At 38.0% G+C, this 22,608-nt stretch overlaps 1 protein-coding gene across 2 annotated transcripts in view; it reads left to right on the top strand.

Moving 5' to 3' along the window:
• The first annotated feature begins 5,690 nt into the window (after positions 1–5,690).
• Positions 5,691–22,608, top strand: part of Ulk2 (unc-51 like autophagy activating kinase 2) — a 104,886-nt gene continuing 87,968 nt past the window's right edge. Inside the window, exons 1-5 of one of the 2 annotated variants that reach the window (XM_026411357.2) lie at positions 5,691–5,789; positions 6,990–7,082; positions 8,697–8,738; positions 21,268–21,300; positions 21,789–21,825. In XM_026411357.2, coding sequence (XP_026267142.2) covers positions 5,700–5,789; positions 6,990–7,082; positions 8,697–8,738; positions 21,268–21,300; positions 21,789–21,825 — 295 coding nt within the window. In that variant the 5' untranslated portion in view covers positions 5,691–5,699. Of the gene's footprint in view, positions 5,790–6,989; positions 7,083–8,696; positions 8,739–21,267; positions 21,301–21,788; positions 21,826–22,608 lie in introns of those variants that run through there. The other variant, XM_077800673.1, reaches the window with a different exon arrangement.

The following is a 22,608-nucleotide window of genomic DNA, read 5'->3' as shown; positions in this document are numbered from 1 at the left end:
AATCAACTATTTTAGAATAAAGTTAGATATCCTCCCTTGCCACTATGTCGAACACTTTTTTGGGGTACCTATTCTGTCCTTGCTTCTGGGGAATCACTTCTTTCCCTCAACACCTGTTGACTGGTCTGGTGCCTTGGCACATGTCTGTAATCCCAGCAATTTGGGAGGCTAAGGCAGGTAGATTAAGAGTTGGAGGCTGGTGCTAGAGTTGTAGCTCAGCGGTAGAGCGCTTGCTTAGCACATGTGAGGTGCTGGGTTCGATCCTCTGTGCCACATAAAAATAAATAATTGAGGTATTGTGACCATCTACAACTAAAAATATATATATATATATTTAAAAAAAGATTTGGAGTCCATCCAGAACCTGTCTGGGGATGTCTCTCAAAGGTAAGGTGCCTTCAGGTTCAATCCTCTGTTCCAAAACAACAGCAAAGACCCACCTGCTAGCTGTATTGGGAGCAGCCTTAGTTATACAAGGTGACCCAGACTTCCTCAGTTCTACTCCTCAGCTTTGGATGATCGTTCACTGCCCAGCACCTTGACTGAAGTTGTAAAGCTAATAATCCCTTCTGAATTTGGATTTGAGATTTAAAAATTTTTTTAAATTTGTTTAAATTAATTGTACATGAGAGTAGAATGCACTTTGATACGTCATATATAATGGAGTGTAATTTCTCATTCTTCTGGTTATACATGATGTGGAATCCCACCTATCCTGTAGTTATATATGTACATAGGATAATTATGTCTGATTCATTCTACTGTCCTTCCTACTCCCAAACCCCTTCCCCCTCCCTTCACTCTGCTGTACCTAATCTAAAGTAATTCTATTCTTCCCTAGCCCCCACCCCCTTAATGTGAATTAGCATCTGCATATCAGACTGATGGCTATCAGTGCTTCTCTTTTAGCCACTTTGGAGGTTTGTGACAAGAGGAGAAAGTGGTCTTCTCTAGGTCCCTAGTTCTCTTGGTAGTTTGCTTTGAAGGCCCTGCCTGGAAACTCCAGAGAGAGGTGCACCTGTACCTTTATCTCCAATTCTTTACTTTTTAAATTTTTATTTTATTTTATTTATTTTTTAGTTGTCAAAGGACCTTTTTTAAATTTATTAATATGCAGTGCTGAGAATCAAACCCAGTGCCTCACACAAGCGAGCAAGCATTCTGCCACTGAGCCACAATCCCAGCCTCCATTTCTTTACTTTTAACTTTATCACATTTGATTCTTCTTATTTGTTACCCACATAGTCCTAACTAAACATTTCTTTAGCAAAGCTCTTCCTACCCCACCACTTCTTCTTCTTCTTTTTTTTTTAATATATTTTTTCTTTAGTTGTAAGTGGACACAATACCTTTATTTAATTTTTATGTGGTGCTGAGGATCGAACTCAGGGCCTCACGCATGCTAGGTGAGCGCTTTTCCTCTGAGCCACAATCCCAACCCCCCACCACTTCTTTTGATAATTAGGGTCAATGTAAAAAAATATCCTTATATGGGTGAGCTACAAGAGCTTAGCCTTGAATACAGGGTGCAAATGATGTTTACATTAAGGGCCTAGAGGTGGCTTCTTAATCAATACCTTTGTAACGCCCTAGGGTGGGGATGTGATTTTTAGTGGCATTAAAACATCTCAAAATTTTATATATGTGTGTAAATATATTTTTATGTATGTATGTATACACACATATACATACATATATAAAATATATACATACATATACATACTTATACATATATTTACACGTATATAAAATATGTACATACATGTACATATATAAACATATATGTGTTTCTAACAGATACAACCTTGTAAATGGGAGTTTTAGGGTCTTTTAGGACTTTGAGGGATTATGGATTGTATCTCATCACTAAAACATGGAGACACAGATATGTGTAAAATATCCATCGATTCCATTGGTTCAACTAACAAAGATTACACTTGCGTCCTCATCTGGACGGTGAGGTGACCAGCAGGAGCACTGAGGGCTGCTCCAGGGACAGATGCTGAAGCCTGCAGTTTCTCTGACTCTGGCAGCCAGAGGGGGTTCTCCTCTGGTTCTCCATGATGTGAGCTAGACACTGTGAAAACTGCGGCTGCCCTACTCCAGCTGTGTTGTCTCCCTCCGCTGCGTCCCTGCTCTGCGAACATTTTACACTCATTGCTTTTGGGGAAGTGAATTCTCCAGATGTCTGCAGATAAACTGGCCTTAACAGGTATAGATGGTTTATCCCTGAAGCTGAGAAATTGGGTCTCTGTTCACTTGTAAATCACCTGGGGAGTAGATGGAGAAGAGTGGACATGGGATCCTGAAGGTCTAAAAATATTTAGATAATATTTTTAATTAAAAAAAAATATATATATATAGAAATCAAAGCTTGCCTCGGAGTAGCTTTGATTTCCCTATATTTTTTTATTTTATTTATTTTTTTATTTTATTATTTATTTATTTATTTTTTTTTTAGTTTTCGGCGGACACAACATCTTTGTTTGTATGTGGTGCTGAGGATGGAACCCGGGCCCCACGCATGCCAGGCGAGCGCGCTACGGCTTGAGCCACATCCCCAGCCCTCACTATATTTTTTTAAAATATTTTATTTTTTTTAGTTGTACACAATACCTGTATTTCACTTATTTATTTTTATGTGGTGCTGAGGATCGAACCCAGGGCCTCGCACGTGCTAGGCGAGTGAGTGCTCTACCGCTGAGCCCCAGCCCCAGCCCTGATTTCACTATACTTAACCAAGACTTCAATAGTTCTTTATTTGTGCCAGGAGATGATCTGATCACTTTACACTTTTAGCTCATTTATCATCATCATCATTGTCATTATTTTTACTTTTAGCTCAGTTACTCCCCTTAATAATCCAATGAGGTTGTGGCTGTTCTCAATTTGAAGGCTCCAGAGGTTCAGAGTCTAACACAACCACCAAGGCCAGATTTTGAAGTAGAGATCAATTATGTGAGTGTGCACAGTGGTGGGGACAGAAGCCCCAAGCCCTTACATTTTGAGGGTGTGAGGAAGGCGGTTTAAATATGGTTTGCTTCTTCCAAAACTCATATTGAAATTTAATCCCCATCATGAGATGTTAAGAAACAGGACCTGGGCTGGGGTTGTAGCTCAGTAGTAGAGGACTTGCCTAGCACATGTGAGGGACTGGGTTCGAATCTCAGCACTGCATATAAATAAATAAATAAAAGTCCATTGACAACTAAAAAAATAAAAATAAAAAAATAAAGAAAAAAAGATACAGGACTTCTCACAGGTAATTGTGGTTCTGCTTTCATTAATGGGTTAACCTGTGCATACCATGAGTAGATTAATGGGTTGCTTTGAGAGTGAGTCTGCTATATAAACCAGATTGGGGCAGGGGATGTAGTTCAGGGGTAAAGCACCTGCTTAGCATACATGAGACCCTGTGTTGGATCCCCAGGATTGCTGGGGGTAGTGAGGGAAGAAGGGGAGCCAGTTTGGCTAGGTTCCTCTCTTGCTCCCTGTTTCTTCTATTGTAATGACACGTGCTACCATGTGACTCTTCAGCAAGAAAGTCATTGCCAGATGTGTCCCCTCAATTTGAGGCAAGAACTGTGAATCAGTGTAAATCTTTTTTTCTTTATGACTTGCTGATTATGGTTTGGATATGGTTGGATCTTAGCCCCCCACAGTTTCATGTGCTGGAAGCTTGGTTCTTAATGTGGTGGTGTTGAGGTGGTGAGACATGTTTAAGAGGTGGATCCTAGTGAGAGGCCGTTAGCGGTGCCACCCTCAGAAGGGGTTAATATAGTTCTGGGATCCTAGGTAGTTTTCTCCAGAGTGAATCATTACAAAAGAACAAAACTGGCTTCTTCCCACTCTTTGGCTTCATCATGTGATCTCGCCATCTCCCACCACTCCCATCATGATGCAATTTGCCAGGAGGCTTTTACCAGAGCTGGTGCTACACACTTTGGACTTTCAGCCAAATATTTAGCTCTTTGTGAGCTAAATAAACCTATTTTCTTTATAAAGGATCCAGCCTCAGGTATTTTGTAATAGCAATGGAAAATTGACTAACCTACTTACTCAGTTTGTGGTATTGTGTTACTAGAAACAGAAAATGGAGTGAAAACAGAGGTTTCTCTTGGAATTCTGAATTGATTGCTATAAGGCTGGAATTTTTTAGGGTCCTTGCTTGGCCTTCGGAGTTGGGAGTGCAGGGATAGGCAATGTTATTGAGGTGGTAAGAGATAACAGGAAAGCAAAAGCCCTAAAAACACGTTGAGTTTTTAGGGGCCTGAGTTTTCTTTGTCATTTTCAAGCGTATTGTTTATAAAATGGTTTCATGAAAGACTTCCTCGAAGTTGAAAAAGAAGCTCCTTGTTACTTGAACAACCTTAATAATTAGGTACAAAAGAAATTTTCCTTAAAGGGGCTGGGGTTGTGGCTCTGTGGTAGAGCCCTTGCCTAGCATGCATGAGGCACTGGGTTCGATTCCCAGGCACCACATTAAAAAAATAATAATAAACAAACAAAGTAAAAGCATTAAAAAAAAAAAAAGAAATTTTCCTTAAAGCCGTCAAAGGTAAACCCGAGGTCAAACTTGCAGGTCACTTGCCTAGGACAGACCATACAAATATGTACAATATTACCTCTGCGGGCATAAGCATTTCTCTGAGAAGGGCTTCCTGCACTGTCATCAGCTTTGCACAGAGGCCAGGGAGCCCCCAAAACGTGAGGAATCCCTGCAGGACAGAATCCCTTTAGAGACCCGGAGAGAGCAAAGCCTAAGAAGGGTGGGAGAAAGTCTGCAGTACGTATTCTGGTTTGAGAGGTCAAGGGAAAGCCCGGGTTCTGAGAATTGCTCCTTTGCCCTCCCTGGACTCCTGGGGGTCTACACTGCACAAGCAATACCCAGGTCCTGCCTGCAAATGGTGTTGAATACGGGTTTCTCTGAAGCCCGCTTCCTGGCAAGCGGACTCAAAGCCAGGGCGTGGCCGGCTCTAATCGGCTCCCAGCGCCAGCTCCGAGCCTGCAGCGGGTAACTACCTCTGGCCGCGCGAGCCCGCACCTTCCTTGCCTCAGTGCCTCTGGATTTGCTTTGGCTGAGGGCGCCGCGCCCAGATGCACGAACTCCTTTTCTCAGCGGAAGGAGCGGGCATTGCCGCGTGCTGCGTCCTACAAGACGTGCTTACGTCGCGGAGGGCCGGCAGTCGGCATCGGAGCGGCCGGCGTCCCAGTTCGTGTGCGTTGGGCGCTACCGCGAGGCGGGGAAACGAAAGGACAGCGGCTGTGCGGGTTTTAGGGCGGCGGCTGCCACAGCAGCAGCGCCCCGGGCGGAGAGGGCCTTGGCGGCCGAGCAAGCTGGGGATGGGGAGGACCGGGTGCCGCACCTCTTTCGGGTGCGTGTGCGACTCCGGAGTCGCACAGTGACGGCGACGGCGCCCCTGGCCCGGCATCGCCGAGGCCGCTTCGCCAAAGAGCTCGCGGCGGGCCGGGCCATGAGGAGCGTCCGGGGCCGGGCCAGGCCTCGCTGACCTCGGCTCCGCGCGGCGGCCTCCCCCATTTCCGCTCCGGCCTTACGGCATGAGTGTCCGCCCGGGCCCGGGGCCGCGGCTGCCCCAGTCCCGCTGCCCGCGGGCGCGCTTGGGGTTCGCGAGCCCGCGGTGCTGATCCCGGTTCGTCGCGCCGCCTGCCCGCCCGCTGTATGCCCCCCGGGCGCGGCCATGGAGGTGGTGGGCGACTTCGAGTACAGCAAGAGGGACCTCGTGGGACACGGGGCCTTCGCCGTGGTTTTCCGGGGGCGGCACCGCCAGGTGAGCGCTGCCTGCCCAGCTGGCCAGGACGAGGCCGGGACCCCTGGGCCGCAGCCCGACTGAGGGGTCCTGAAACTTGACCAAGCCGCAGGAATCGAGGTCCCCCTATCATGGCTTGCCGCCTGGGGCCTGCCATTGTGCGCGCTGTCAGTGTCGCGGGGTTTGTTTTGGTAGTGCGAGGATTGTTTTGAGGCCGGAGCCTCCCTCTAGGCAGCACTCCACCTACCGACGGGCGCCGGGTCATTGATGTCCCCTCCTAGTCAGTAGTGCGCTTAGGGTTTCGACCCCGTAAGCCGCCCAGGCAAGCTTTTCCACCTGAAGTTAACCCAAATGATAGCACTGTTCCTTGCATCTCTGGAGGCTCAATCATGGACCTTTGGTCCCTCGCAGCTCCAGCCCTGGGTTGCCGGGACTTGTCACCTTTGAGGTTGGTAATTGCAGACCCAGCGGAAAATGGGCGGGTTTCCCGCCTGAGGCTTTCTCAAACTGGGAAGTATTACTTTTCCCAGCATTTGTTCCTCTACACCCCGAGGAGCTCCATACTATCTTCCCCTCCTGGTTAGAAGGGCCCCGAGTGGAAAAGATAGTTGGACGCTTCATTTATAATGAAAATAAAGAAGAATGCATGTTCAAGCCTTTGAGAGATTCTTTAAAAGCCTTTGCTGTTTCGCAAGAAAGGTCACATGAGGTTTTAGAATCTAAAGAATTTGGGAAGGCACATTGGGAGTGGTGGAAATTATAAAGGCTTGGACTGTTGTGATAGTTGCCAAGGGGCATGTTAGAAGTGGGCTGTCTTACTTTTCATTTGTTATGAAAGTAAGGAAAAACTCAAGAAAAAAAATTAAAACACCTATAAGCTAGTCAAGCTAACATACTGTTTTCTGTTAGCCATATCACTTTCCAAATTTGTAAACACATTTATCCATAATTCTTAGGTGGTTGTAAACTGTATTTTTTCATTTGATGCCAGTTCCTGTTTTGGACTTCATATTTGCTGTTTTTAGTAGCTGTGTTGTAGGACATTGGCTTGTTAAAATATAATTTATGAGACCATTTTCTTGTTGAGATTGAGGTTCTTTTTCATTTTCCCAAGTGCCATACATTTATTTGTTAAAAGGATCTTTGTGCTTATAGATTTTTTTTTCTGTTGAGTTGTTTCTATGTAATACTTTCCAAGAGTGACATTGTTTTTCTTTTCAGAAAACTGATTGGGAGGTAGCTATTAAAAGTATTAATAAAAAGAACTTGTCAAAATCACAAATACTGCTTGGAAAGGAAATTAAAATCTTAAAGGTATGTTACTTTTATGCAGTGTAATATTCTAGGTTAAAGACTATTCTAAATTTAATGAATATGTAATGACATTCTTTGCCATTTTGGTGATTGAGCCCAAGTTTGAGAATTCAGCTGCTGCTCATTTTTGCATGATCAGTTTTTTGCTCTGAAGCTGTTTTTTTTTTTTTTGTTGTTGTTTTTTGTTTTTGGTTCCAGAGATTGAACCCAGGGGTATTTGAACACTAAAACATGGTCCCAGGCCTTTTAATTTTTATTTATTTTTATTTTTATTGAGACAAGGTCTTGTTAAGATGCTTAGAACCTGGATAAATTGTTGAGGCTGATTTTTGAGTTTGAAATCCTCCTGCTTCAGCCTCCAGAGCCACTGAGATTACTGGTGTGCCCCAGAGCTCCTGACTTTCTGAGGCGGTTTTTAGGAACTGAAATGTATTTTTCTGTTATGTATAACTGTTATGTATAATAATTTTTAAAAAATAGATACTTGTGGTTCTTGGCCAGACTTACAGGGATTCTGTGAAGACTGATTTTAGCTTCTCAAATTTCTTTTTTCTAGTTATTGTGTTACTGTTTGAGAAAAGGGCCAGGCAGTCTCATCTGATACATTGTTTTCTTCTAATGTTGACCTCTTACACATATAATTAAATTTTGGGGAATAGTGGGGACTCTTGGGGTCTTTTTTCTTTCCTTATAAATTGAAGAAAGTTATTTTCCTTAGAGGTGGTTTTTTTTTTAGATGATTTACAGCCAGTATAATCCAAGGGAGAGGCTTTGAGGAAAAAAGGGTTCCATGGTTAAATAAATTTGGAAAATCCTGTTTACTAAATATTTGGGCAGTGACAAAACACTTGGCTCATTAAAGTGAAAAATCTTACCAGTTTCAGTGTACTTAACCCAGTGTTTCCCAAACTAAAATGAGCATGGAACCTTCACCCAATACTCACCAGCTTTCCTCATAATTATCCTGCTGAGAGTTCTTTGGAAAGAGTTTCAGTTCTTTGGGCTAAGAATTATAGTTTGTTTTCTTGCAAGCTTATAATATGCTTTTTTTTTTTTTTTTTTTTTTTTTTTTTTTAAAGAGAGAGTGAGAGAGGAGAGAGGGGAGAGAGAGAGAGAATTTTTAATATTTATTTTATTTAGTTCTCGGCGGACACAACATCTTTGTTGGTATGTGGTGCTGAGGATCGAACCCGGGCCGCACGCATGCCAGGCGAGCGCGCTACCACTTGAGCCACAACCCCAGCCCCCTTATAATATGCTTTTTAAAAGCACTTTGGAATTTTATCTCTATTGCCATTACAAAGAATATCAAATTTAGAAAACTAGAAAAAAGTAGTAGAAAGTCTTTGGCTCTATTTAAGTAACATTTGCTTTGTAAAGGAGAGTACTCACTTTATTAGAAATCCAAAAATATTATGGTAAAGAAAATATTTAGATCCCAAATAAAGTTTGGTCAGACATATTATTTTGTTGTAATAAATTGAATTATTCCAGGCTATTAATAAAGGTGTGATATACTAGAACATATGTATATGTATACTTTAATTTGTATTTACACACTGAAATATATTAAAATTACTAGGATCTTTATTTATTTCTCAATTTCCTTAACAGGAACTTCAGCACGAAAATATTGTAGCACTCTATGATGTTCAGGTAACTTATTTTGGATCATTGTTTTTTCTATTTCATATATATTTAAGTAAATTTTAATTAAAAATTGTCAGTTCTTTTTGAAAAGATACAGTATGAATGGCATGTTTATTAGTTAAATTGTTAAGGTAGCATATAGCAGTAGGCTAAAAAGTGTTGTGTGAGTAAATTTATTAACAATTAAAAATATACCATAGGGGTAGTTTTGTTTTAGGTCAAGTACAGGAGTACTGACATCAGATATAGCATTTCCATGATAAATGTGAAAAGGACTTTTGTGGGCTATGTAAAAACTTAATAGAATGTTTTACTTTTCTTTTTTTTTTGGTACCAGGGATTGAAATCAGGGGTGCTAAACCAGTGAACCACATCCCCAATACTTTCTTATTTTTTATTTTAAGACAGGGTCTTGCTAAGTTATGAAAACAACATTTGTAAATCATAAAAGAAATATTAAAGAATAAAATGAATAAAAACAAGAACACTGTGCATGTTTCTCAGGTACAGCTATAGTTGTCAACATGGCATAAAATAGAATTGCATTGTATTTGTATGTGGGAAAGCTGTGTTCTAGTCATCTTCTAAGGTGAAATTTTTCTGTTGTCAGAATTATTCTTGGAAGTCCTTGTAAGAGGCCAGCTTTGGAGAAAAGTACTGTGTTCTGGGTAGTATGCCAGTTCAATTAGTTGGTCCATATTATGTTTAAATTTTTTTCTTTTATATAACTTAAATCACACGTGGCTACTGTGGTGTCCACTGTGTGAGAGCTATGAAGACAGACATAAGGAGAGAACTGCAGATTCAGGTTTTCTCTCCACTCTAGGGCAGATCCGTATGCATGATTTACATTTCGTTTGTTTTGCTTGGTTTTACAGTTGAATTCCAGTAAAGCAAATGGATATATATGTGATTCTGTTATTTTTACTTCTAGTTAAAAACTTTTCTGTATTCATTTACATTATTCAAATTCATTCATTTTTGCAAATTTTTGAGTGGCTACCATATGCCAAGCATTGTACTAAGTGCTAGGAATAAAAAAATAAAGTTCTTGCTCTCAGTGTGCTTAATTTTAGTGGGGTGAAACGAAATGGACTGTTCTAGATATGCTTTCAAAACATGCACTACTTTTTAAAAAAAGTATTTTTAGTCGTAGATGGGTATAATACTTTTATGTGGTGTTGAGGATCGAACCCCATGCCTCACCATACGAGGCAAGTTCTCTACCACTGAGCTACAACCCAACCCTGTGTATTAATTTTTTTTATACATTTATTTTATTTGTTTATTTTTATGTGATGCTGAGGATCGAACCCAGGGCTTTGCATGTGCTAGGTGAGCACTCTACCCCTGAGCCACAACCCCAGCCCTGTGTACTAATTTTGATGATGTCATATTGTGCTAAAAAGAAACTAAATCCACTTAATATTTGTTTTTGCCATTACAGAAAAATAGTGTATCCCTTCTGAACATATGTTTATTTCTTTTTTTATTAGTTATAGATGGACATAATACCTTTGTTTATTTTTATGTGGTCCCGGGATTGAACCCAGTGCCTCACGCATGCTAGACGAGCGCTCTACCACTAGACCACAACCCTGGCCCCCATATGTTTATTTCTTTAAGTTTAAGAATTGGAAGTACCAGATTAATAACCTGCGCAGGTTTAAAGTTTTTTTTTTAATTTCATTTATTTATTCATTATGTGGTGCCGAGGATCGAACCTAGTGCCTCACATGTGCTAGGCAAGCGCTCTGCCACTGAGTTACAACTCCAGCCCCTTTCTGATGTTTTTTGAAAGCAACAATTTAATTTTAATCCACAGTTATATTTCATAGTTATATTTCAGAATGTTTTAGATAAAACCTATCAGATAAAAGAAATACAGCATGTTTGTTACCTAATGCTAAATTAAAGTTTTTGATTATAGAGTATTATTGTGGGCTGGGGGTGTGGCTCAAGCGGTAGCGTGCAGCCTGGGTTCAATCCTCAGCATCACATACAAACAAAGATGTTGTGTCCGCCGAAAACTATTTTGTAAATATTAAAAAATTCTCTCTCTCTCTCTCTCTCAAAAAAGTATATTTTAAAAAAATAGAGTATTATTGTGCTTCACATTTGCAGTTTAAATTCCCCTGTACAGAATATATGAGTGCTGTGGGTATATTTTATTACCTATTTAAAAAGGTGTAATTTATTCCTTCATTAAGGAAATTCAAAGCAATATAGAAAAGGGGAAAAAACCCTTTAAATTCAAAACAAAATTCATCTCACAGTCCCTAGTTGAAATGTCCATTCTCTTCAGAGCTGTTTGGGTAGTTTGTCTTAGATTCTATGGATAGAGGGCACCAAGTGGTACAAGCCAGTGCCTAGTACAAAAATTGTTAAATAATATTAACTCTTAATTTCCCTTTTCTAGAGAGGTATGGAAAACCCCAATATTGCTGAGTCTGTTTTGCTTTCATAGTGGAGTATACTTAGATTTTTTTCTATCAGAATGAGAAGTATTTTTAAGTACCATTTTTGGTTGTAGAATGAGATAACATTAGTTTTTGAGACATGTACTCAAAAACTCTGAATTTCAAGGTGACTGTTTTAAAATGTTTTATTATTTTGTACACTGTATACTATTGGAACTAATGTGTAAAAAATAAACTTAAGAAATATCAGTGAAATAAATGTTGTTTTGAGCATTTAGCTATCAAGTAAACAGTCTCAATCTAGTATTTTAGATTTTCTTCCTTGATTCTGATTGTTTTTCAAGGGGTACAGTAAGTTTAGAAACTAGTACTTTTATCAACTTGAAATGAACATCATTTTTACTGACCATCAGTTTTGGAGATCTGTCTAAAGTGTATGTTTATGCTTTTTAAAATTTATTTATAAATATTGGTGTTAGAACCCAGGGCCTCAGTCATGCTGTTGCTGTACCACTGAGCTACATCAATATAAATAAATATTTATAAAATAAACAAATATATATAAATTATATATAAAAATTTAGAAATTATATATGTGTGTGTGTGTGTGTGTGTGTGTGTGTGTGTATACATACACAGGGGTACCTAACCACTAAGTCATATCCCCAGCTTTTCTGATTTTATATTTTCAAACAGGGATTGCTAAGTTGCTTAGGGCTTCACTAAATTGCTGAGGCTGACCTTTAACTTCTGATCCTCCTGCCTCAGCCTCCTGAGTCACTGAGATAACAGGTGTGTGCCACCATTCCTAGCCCATCTGTTTTTTAAAAGAGAGAACTTTTCTTTTTTTGGTGTTGGGTTTGAATTAGTACCAAAACTGCTAAGCACATATCTACCACTGAACTACATCCCTGGCCCCCAAATTGAGAACTTTTGACATAAATATCAGTTCAGATGACACTTAAAACACATTTTCTCTCTCTGATTACAAGAGTATTTTTTGCTCCTAGTTACAATTATCAAACATTTCAGAATGACAGATAGAAATGACAATTCCCAGAGAGCAATTTGGTGTATTTCTCTTAGATTTTTCTAAATATATTAATCCATTGTCATCGATATTTTTATGCTTTTCATTATGAGAGATTTATTAATGATTTTATACATGAATACAACTTTTATTAAGCTTAATGTATCTTAAATTTTCATAATTATAACACTGAAGGAATAAATGGCAATTTATTTACGTAAAACTCGATTATTGCCCTTTGGTTTGTCTTTTCCTTTTGGATACAATGCTGCAGAGAAAGTTGTACATATCTTTAATTAGTTTTATGGTGTTCCTGAAATTGCTTGGTCAAAGATATATCATTTTGTTTTCTAAAAGGTTAAAGCAATTTATTTTTACCAATAGTGACCTTTTTTTTGGGGCAATTTTTAGTAGGAAAATATTTTATCTTTTTATTTCATTAATTTTTAGTATATGGACCATGTTGTATCTCTTCTAAATTTTCCATTGCTGGTTTATGATGCTTCTGTTGTGTTTTTTTAAAAATATGTTTATTTTTTAGTTGTTGATAGACCTTTATTTATTTATATGTGCTGAGAATTGAACCCAGTGCCTCACACATGCCAGGCAGGTGTGCTACCATTGAGTCCCAGCCCTTGTGTTATGATTTTCGTACTGATTTCTTTGTGATTAATATTACTTGAGCCATTTAATGAGATGTACAGGAGTATAGTAGTGAACAAAACAGAAATGTTTTTTGTCTTTGTGGAGCTTTAACTATATAAGGGGAAGATGATAATAAGCAAATAGTTGGTAATTCTAAGTGTACCAACTGCTATAAGGAACTCTGGGAGGGGCTTGGAGGAAACAGTATGGGGGCAGAAGAGTGGATCTAGGAAAGGTTCCCTAAAGATGTTTAAACAGACTTGCCAGGGGTTGGTGGTAGAAGAGCAAGTGAACTTGCATGGGAGAATGAAGCTTTTTATAAAGGCCACTGGCAAGAAAGATCACTAAGTTTGAGGACCAGGGAGAAGGTCAGTGTGACCAGACCACAGAATGAGAGAGAGAGTAGTGCTCAATGATGCTGGAGAGGTTACAGGGACCAGATGTGCTCTTTATTCTAAGGATAGTGCAAAAACCATGTTAAAGGAGGAGATTGAAGTCATGTCTGTTTTTTTAAGAGGCAAGTATTGTCAGGAATACTGTACTTACCTATTTTTTTGATTGCTGACAAAACTCATAGATGAGAAAAAATAAAGTTGGAACTGCATTTTCATCATTTTCCAAAAGAATCAAAGGCTTAACTATGAAACATAAATAATAACAAACTTAGAATGATATTTAGATGACAATATATACTCCAAGGGTTAGAAAGACATTTTTTAAAATATTTTTTTGTTGTCAATGGACCTTTATTTTATTTATTTATATGTGGTGCTGAGAGTTGAACATGCTAGGGAAGCCGCTCTGCCTCTAAGCCAGAACCTCAGCCCCTTATTTTATTTTTTAAATATTTTTAGTTGTAGATGGACATAATACCTTTATTTAGTTTTTTGTTTTTTTTTTTTAATGTGCTGGGGATTGAACCCAGTGCCTCATGCATGTTAGGCAAGTGCTCTACCACTGAGCCACATCCCTAGCCCTAGAAAGACATTTATTTTTTTTAATGTTTATTTTTTAATTTTAGGTGGACACAATATCTTTATTTTACATTTATGTGATGCTGAGGATCGAACCCAGTGCTTTGTGCATGCCAGGCAAGCACTCTACCACTGAGCCACAACCCCAGCCCCTAGAAAGACATTTTAAATCAAGAGAAGACAATCAGAGCAGAAGGATTGCAAATGAATTTTTTTTTTTTGGGGGGGGGGTACTGGGGATTGAACCACTGACCCACATCCCAATCCTTTTTTTATATTTTATTTAGAGACAGGGTTTTGCTGAGTTGCTCCGGGCCTCTCTAAGATGATGAGGCTGGCTTTGAAGTCACAGTCCACCTGTCTCAGCTTCCCAAGCTGTTGAGATTATAGGCATGGGCGACTGTGCATTGCACATTTGAGGCCAGCCTTTGAAACTTAGTGAGAACCTGTTTCAAAAAAAGGGGGGTTGGGAGGGGGCTGGGGTCATAGCTTAGTAGGGACTTTTTATATGGCAAAAAATACCATGCAGCCATAAAAAGGAACAAATAGTACATGCTATATAACATATACGAATCTCAGCATGTTAAGAAGAGACAGAACTAAGCAAATGTGTCTGAAATGAGGAAAATCAGAACAGAAATGCCCCTTGGTAGCTGGAACAGATGTTAAAGGGAGACAAGGGAACTTTCTGGAGAGATGGAAATATAACATGTTTTTATTGGAAGGATAGTCACAGTATATATACACACATTTGTTATAATTCACTGAACTCTACACTTAAATTTAAGTTTGTGTTAGTGTATATAAATTATACTTCAGGAAAGTGTAAAAAAGCATAATTGGCAAATAATAGTTTGAGAATGAGCTGGGGCTTTTTACTCTATTAGTGGCAGAGTACTTGCTTAGCATGTGTTCACTGGGTTCGATACTTAAGCACCATATAAAAATAAACAAAAGCATCTGTCCGTCTACAACTACAAAAAATTTATCAAAAAATAATTTGAGAAAATATTTATAACATGACAGCCATAGGCTGATATCTAAAGTGTACAAATTCTCTCAAATTGATAAAGATAATCCAAAGAGAAAATAAGCAAAGGATGTAAATTATTGGTTCTCATAAGAAAAATAAAATGACTAATAACTATACGTATTTATACTCACAAACAAGGACTCGGGGGAAATGTAAGTCAAAGTTACAGTGAGATGTCATTTCTCACCGAACCAATTGGTGAAATGAAAATGTGCAGTCGGGCCTGGGATTGTGGCTCAGTGGTAGAGCACTCGCCTAGCATGTGTGGGGTTCGGGATTCGATCCTCAGCACCACTTAAAAATAAAATAAAAGTATTGTGTTCAACTACAACTAAAAAAACCCAAAAATATTTTTTAAAAATGCAGTGTTCTCACTGGTAGAGTTGAGAACAGAATAGTGTGAGATGGTCTCTTGTGCCAGTTACAGAAATGTAAATTGTGAAAACATTTTTTGAAATGCTGCCTGGTGATACCTGTTTCTATTCCTTTGCTTCCATCCTGAGTATTCTTCTCAATGTTTTTATCAAAATGATTTTGCTAATGCAAATCAAGGTACACTGCTCCTCTAGCACTGGCTCCTCATTTCTGTCAGAGTAAAAGCCAAAGTTCCATTAACACAGCCAGACCAATTTGTACTTTTATCGACTTGAAAGAACATCATTTTTACTGGCCATCAGTTTTGGAGATCTCTCTAAAGTTTATGTATATGCTTTTTTTTTTTTTTTTTTAGAGAGAGAGAATTTTTTTAATATTTATTTTTTAGTTTTTGGTGGACACAACATCTTTATTTTTATGTGGTGCTGAGGATCAAACCCAGCGCCCCGCGCATGCCAGGTGAGCGCGCTACCGCTTGAGCCACATCCCTAGCCCTATATATGCTTTTTTTTTTTTTAAATATTTTTTTTAGTTGTAGTTAGACACAATACCTTTATTTTATTTATTTACTTTTGTGTGGAGCTGAGGATCAAACCCAGCGCCTTGCACGTGCTAGGTGAATGCTCTACTGCTGAGCTACAACCCCTGTATATGCTTTTATAAAGATTTTTTTTTCTTTTTTTTTCTCTCTTACTCCCTGCCCCCTTCCCCCTTTTTTCCTCCCCTCTCTTTCTTTTGAACCCAGGACCTTTGCATGCAAGGCAAGCAGTCTAACACTGAGCTACACCCATGTTTTTGAGATGGGGTTTTGCTAGGTTGCCCAGGCTGGTTTTGAATTTGTAATCTTCCTGCTTCAGCCTCCCAAGAAGCTGGGATTACAATTGTACATCATTGACCTGGGCTTTCTTTTTTCCTTTGTTTTTTTAGTTTAGTTATACACGGACACAATATTTTTATTTTGCTTATTTATTTTTATGTGGTGCTGAGGATCAAACCCAGTGTCTCACAATGTGCAAGGCAAGCTCTCTGCCACTGAGCCACAACCCCAGCCCTTTTTTTCCTTTGTTAATGCATGTATGCAAGTATACATACACTAAACATTCTTTGGAAGCATGCAACTTTATTATTATTATTTTTTCATCCCCCATGTTGAGGATGACACCAGGGCCCTGAGCCTGCTAGGCAAGCACTCTACCACTGAGGTACATCCCCAGTTAAACAGTTTTTTTTTTCTTTTTAATTGGTCCTGACTTTACATTTTTCCAAATTGACCTCCTTCTTGATTTTATAGCATTTTTACTTTCTCTCCACCTCAGCGCCCCCTTAAGAAGTACATAGGAGCAGTGAAAACAGCTTGTTGCTGTGGTTTCTCCTTCAGTTTCCCCTTCACCATTCTTCTGTGCTGAAATAAGTATAGCTAGGGACAGTCTCTAGGAGAATAATTTCTGGATCATAGGGCATGTGGGGGCCCAACTTTAGTAGATACTGCCAGTGAATTGCTTTGTACTCCTACTAACAGATGTTTGACAGTTTGGTTGCTCCACATCCTTGCCAACACTTGGCTTTTTTAGACATTAATTATGATTTTCATTTGCATTTTCCTGTTGACTACTGATTTGAGCACATTTTGTATGTTTATTAGCCATATAATTATCTTTTTGATGCTGGGTGTGGTGGCTGACACCTGTAATTTCAGCAGTTTGGGAGGCTGAGGCAGGAGGATCACAAGTTTAAGGCCAGCCTCAACAATTTAGTGAGGCCTTGAGCTACTTAGTGAGATCCTATCTTAAAATAAAAGATATAAAAGGGCTTGGGGATATAGCTCAATGGAAAAGTACCTCTAGGTTCAATCACCAGTACCAATAAATAAATATCTTTTTTTTGGAAATTAATATGGAAATATCTTGCCTGTTTTTCCACTGGGTTGCCTTTTTGTTATTAATTTGTTGGAGATTAGCCAATCATGGTGGCATATACTTGTAATATTTAAGTGATTTGGGAGTCTAAGATAGCAAGCTTGAGTCCAGCCTGAGCAATTTAGACCCTAAAGTATATTATTTTAATATATATTTTTAGTTGTTTAGGGACTTTATTTATTTATTTATATGCGGTGCTGAGAATCGAACCCAGTGCTTCACACATGTGAGGCCAGCACTCTATCACTGAGCCACAACTCTGGCCCCTGTATTTCTTTATATTATTGTGGACTTGAGTCTTACCAGACATATGTATTTGAGGTGACTTATCCCACACTGTAACTTTCCTTTTTACTCTATTAGTGGTTTATTTTAATGAACAGAAATTCTTGATTTCAGTGTAGTCCATGCTATTGTTTATTTTCCTTTTGTATTTAGTTGTTTGTGTCATAGTTAAGAAGACTTTATCTACCCTACAGTCATGAAGATATTCTGTATTTTTTTTCTAGTCTTTATTGTTTTGCCTTTCACATTTAGCTCTGCCATCCACCTGGAAGTGATTTTTATGTTTGGCATGAAATAGAGGTCAGGATTTAGTCACATTTACAAATGGGTAGCCATTTGACCTATAACCATTTATTGACCTAAATACCCTTTTCCTTTTGTCTGGTAGTGTTTCCTTTGTCATAAATGAGTAGCCACTTATGTGTGGGCTCATTTCTAAACTCTCTAACTTCAGGATTTTACCATTGTTTTTTTCTTACTATAGTTAAGCCTTGAAACATAGTGATAAGTCTTTCAATTTTTGTTTTTATTCTTCTGATTACATTTGGTTACTTTTGACATTTTCCATTTCCACATAAATTTTAGAATCAACTTTTCAGTTTCTGTAGAACCAAAACATCCTAGGATTTTTATTGAGATTACATTGAATCTTGGGAATTTCTTTGTAGAAAGGTTTTAAATTACAGTTCAATTTCTTTAATAGCTAAGAGCTTTTTCAAATGTTCTCTTATTATTTTGTGTTTTTCATCAAATTGTTTTTCACATTGGCTTACAATTGTTCATAATATCTCTTTTTGGTTTTTAGTAATTAGGTTTTATGCTTTTTTTTTTTTTTTTTTTTTTGGTGGTGCTGGGGATTGAACCCAGGGCTTTGTGTATGCAAGGCAAGCACTCTACCAACTGAGCTATATCTCCAGCCCAGTAACTAGGTTTTAACTCTTACAGGTTTTAATTGTTAGTTATTAAGGAGTTTGAGTAGGGGAATGATGGAGTGAAAGTTCTATGACTTTAATTTTGTGGGTTGGAGGTGCTGGAGAGAAGCAGAGAATGAGGATTTCTAGGTATCAGGAAAGGAGAATTTATGTGAAGTGTGTAGCCATGGCAAATTCTTGGCGTTCTGATTCACTTCTCAGTCTTTCTGATTATACAAGTCCCTGTCTTTGAAGTTCTTTGGTGTCCCAATACCAGTTGTTTCAATTTGTCTATAAGTGACTTGACTGATTCTGTTAAGAAAAAGAACATTTTCTTTTTTCTTTATTAACTCTTTCCTGTCTCTTAGTGACTGATGTTCCATATTACTTATGTACTTCATTTTTAAAAATGCACTATTTTGTAAAGGGGGGCCTAAAAGGAGGGGGTATTCAAGAGAAAAGAATGAGATCTTCACGGCTTTGAAGGTGGGCAAAAGGAGGTGTGCATGAGAGATCAGGATATTTCATTTATTATTTATTAAATAGTGAATAAGTGGAGAAAACTGAATAGTTAGGTATATTTCTTAAATTGTGAATACCTACCAAAATGGGGATTTGACCTCTTCTGTTGAGTGATCGGAAGTTATTTATGGCTGTTGAGCCTCTCTTAAGAATTCCTAGCTCTCTTTTCTCTGCAGTATTTGGATATGGTGCTGTTACAAGAGTAAGCAACACTGATTTGAGATAATATTGTACTTTATACTTGAGAAGAAGAAAATATTATTGAAAGTTGTCAATGTTGAATGATTTTTCATTATTTTAGGGATTACATGATATTTGGTTTGGGTTTGATCAGGTTTTGTGAGGAAAACTATTTGGTTTGCAGTAAAGATGATTTAACTCTTATAAATATATTTTGTTTTCATTTCTGATGTGAGGAAACATTTATTTCTTACAAATTTGATCTTCTCAGCTTTTGGGTGCTGGCTGTTCTCGCCTCCTTTCTGATTTGTCAGTGGAGCCCTGCTGTTAGGAAGTCAAGCTAGTTTTGTAGGCTTTTCATTCTGGGGTTCTGCTATGGTAGAAACTGGCTCCTCCTTCCTTAACAGAAAATGGCATCTCCATTCTTGTGAACTTCTGCATAACTCTTGGATCAAAGCATTGATTGGGCAGAATGTATTTTGATTATTTATTAGTCTTCTTGAGAAATGTTTAGCAAATCATCCTGAGGTTTTTTTAAAAAAATTTTTTTAGATGTTGATGAACCTTTATTTTATTCATTTATTTATATGCGGTACTGAGAATTGAACCTAGTGCCTCACACATATTAGGCAAGTGCTCTACCACTGAACTACAACTCAGTCCCAGTCCTGAGTTTTTTATAGACATACTTTTACATTGAGGTCTTTTGAATTGCAGCATTTGGACCTGTGGTATCTGCATGGCAGTTTTTGTGTTGCTCCTTGTTGCAGGGAAGAATGTTATCTATACCAGCTGTCAGGAAGCACTAGTTTATATTACTGATTTGGATGAACCGAGACTTTTGTAAATTTGAATTATTATAAAGGTGAAATAAAGAGGGCCTAAAAATGGACATCTAGTTTTTGTTGCTTTTCTTTTTTTTTTTCTTTTTTATTTTTGGAGGTGCTGGGGATGAAACCCAGTAATACTGAGCTACACCTCAGCTTCCAGAGTTTTTATTATTAGGTTCAGCAGACAAAATTACCTTTGTAGAATTGCTTTAAACCTTTTCAAATTCTTCCATTAATTTCTGTAGTTAACTAGTGGGCTAGTGTGAGATAATAGTTGATAATTGTTTATTAGATAGTGAATTAATGGAGAAAACTAAATAGTTAGGTATACCTGTTAAATTGTGAATATCTACCAAAATGGGAATTTGACCTCTTCTGTTGATCTTTGAACCAATGAGTACTACTGCTCTAAACTGCCCCCCTTCTGCCCTGCCCTCTTCCTTTTCCCACTGAATACTTTATCTTTTGATTTTAGGATCTTGGTGAAACCAGGTGCTACCTGGAAGCACTATATTTTGAATCACATTTGAGCATAGGCTTAAACCCAAGGGAGACCCAATTTAAAATCTAGTTAATGTTATAAAAATTGTCATTGAAGAGCCAGCTAATCAGTCTTTGAATTATTTACTCAAGAAACAGACCTGGAGCTATATATATATTTGAAGGACTTTGTAAAATTTCTCAAATTAGTTCCTTACAACCTTGGAACATATCTTGGTGTAACATCTGATGAACCTTTTTTGCCAACAATTTGCCTGATTATGTGATTGCCCCAAGTAAACATAAAAACCAGGAGAAAAGAACAGTGCATCCTGAGTCATGTTTTCTAGAAATCAGACTAAAAAAAATATGTTTGGAGTTACTAGGAAGGATTATAAGTCATTTTTCTGCCCATCTCATACTTTAAAAAAAATTTTTTTATAGTAGATGGACACAGTACCTTTATTTTATTTTTATGTGGTGCTGAGGCTTGAATCAATGCCTCACACATGTGAGGTGAGCGCTCTACCGACTGAGCTATAACTCCAGCCCCAACTCATACTTTACAAAGTGCAACTATTTCCCTAAGGACCCAATAATCTTTCCCTTTTCATAATTAGTAAATTTACCATGCTTTTTGTCTGAGATATTGTTTTAGGTTAGTCATCACCAAAAGATGAATTGCTCTTTAGTTTTTTTCATAAACAGAATTGAATTTCTTGATAAATTGTGTCCTCGTTATCAAACCTTGCTTTGACTTTGATAAGGAGGTGCTTAAATCATTGTATTGGGACTTTTCATTTCACTTTCTGATAGATTTTGTGTGTTCACTTTATTAATTTAATAATGATCAAGTGTGTTTTTAAAGTATCATTATTTTAAAATTTGGCATTTAGTTTTTTTAAGTGTGATATTTAATATGTTTACTTTTTAGGAATTGCCGAACTCTGTCTTTCTGGTGATGGAGGTAGGTATTATACAAGTTTCTGTTGAATTCATTTCAAATTCATTTTGATTAATTTGTACTTTTAAATTGACACTAGTTTATTATTAGAAATTTTAAATTAGCTGGGCATGGTGGTGCACGCCTATAATCCCAGTGGCTTGGGAGGCTGAGGCAGGAGGATCATGGGTTCAAAGCCAACCTTGGCAAAAGTGAGGCACTAAGCAACTCAGTGAGACCCTGTCTCTAAATAAAATACAAAATGGGGCTGGGGATATGGCTCAGTGGTCGAGTGCCCCTGAGTTTAACCCCCAGTATGCCCCCCTCAAAAAAATAAATTTTAAATTAATAAAATTGATTTGGTGATTTAGATTCTACTTTATAAGAATATAAAAATTTAAAATTTTGATTATGTTTTTTGATGACATTTATATGCAAATTTTACTTAGAATAGATTGAGTTTATCTTGAATTGCTATCTTAATTTTAATTACTTTTTCTTTTGTGTATCAGTATTGCAATGGTGGAGACCTGGCAGATTATTTGCAAGGTAATTTTGTGTGTGTGAGAATGTTCAATAAAGATAATATTGCAATCTGTTTAATCCTCAGAGTTGGTTCTGAAATATGCTGTCTTTTTCCTGCACTTGTGTAGAAACAATCAATAAATATTTGTGTATTTGTTTAATTCATAGTCACTTTGCTGATCAGTTGTTGTTTATTGTGAGTTTTTTTCATATTTATTTACATATAGTTACCTTTTTTTGCTGTCTCTGTTGGCAGTGAGAAAGGGGATCCTTTCCCCAGGAGGAAAGGAACCAAATAGAATCTCTCTCCTTCAAAAGACTTTATTGGAGGGGCTGGGGATTTAGCTCAGTGGTATAGTGCTTGCCTAGCATGAATGAAGGCTGGGGTTAATTGCCAGCACCAAAACAAAAAACAAGAAACAAAAAATTTCAGCTTGCCACAGTGACATGCCTGTATTCCTAGCAACTTGGAAGGATGAAACAGGAAGATCACAAGTTCGAGGCCAGCCTGATGAACTTAACGAGACCCTGTCTCAATAAACAATAAAAATGGCTGGGGATGTGGCTTAGTGGTAGTGCCAGCACCCTTGGATCCAATCCGTTGTTCTGCAATTGAACAAAAAGACTTGAAGAGGTTGCCACTAGCAACCCAAAATTAAAAAATAAAATAAAAAATTTGTAGGGGAAGAATGTATCCAAGAATCTATTTATGGGAACATTTCTTATAATAAACCCAACAAAATTCAATAGCATTATAATGGATTAAATGTGACAAGGTGTTTGAAATTTTGTACCCAAAATGCATAC

Source organism: Urocitellus parryii, chromosome 7, assembly GCF_045843805.1.
Source record: "Urocitellus parryii isolate mUroPar1 chromosome 7, mUroPar1.hap1, whole genome shotgun sequence".
Lineage (NCBI taxonomy): Eukaryota > Metazoa > Chordata > Mammalia > Rodentia > Sciuridae > Urocitellus > Urocitellus parryii.
The sequence above is the reverse complement of the archived record's forward strand: the minus strand, read 5'-3'. Positions and strand labels throughout refer to the sequence as shown.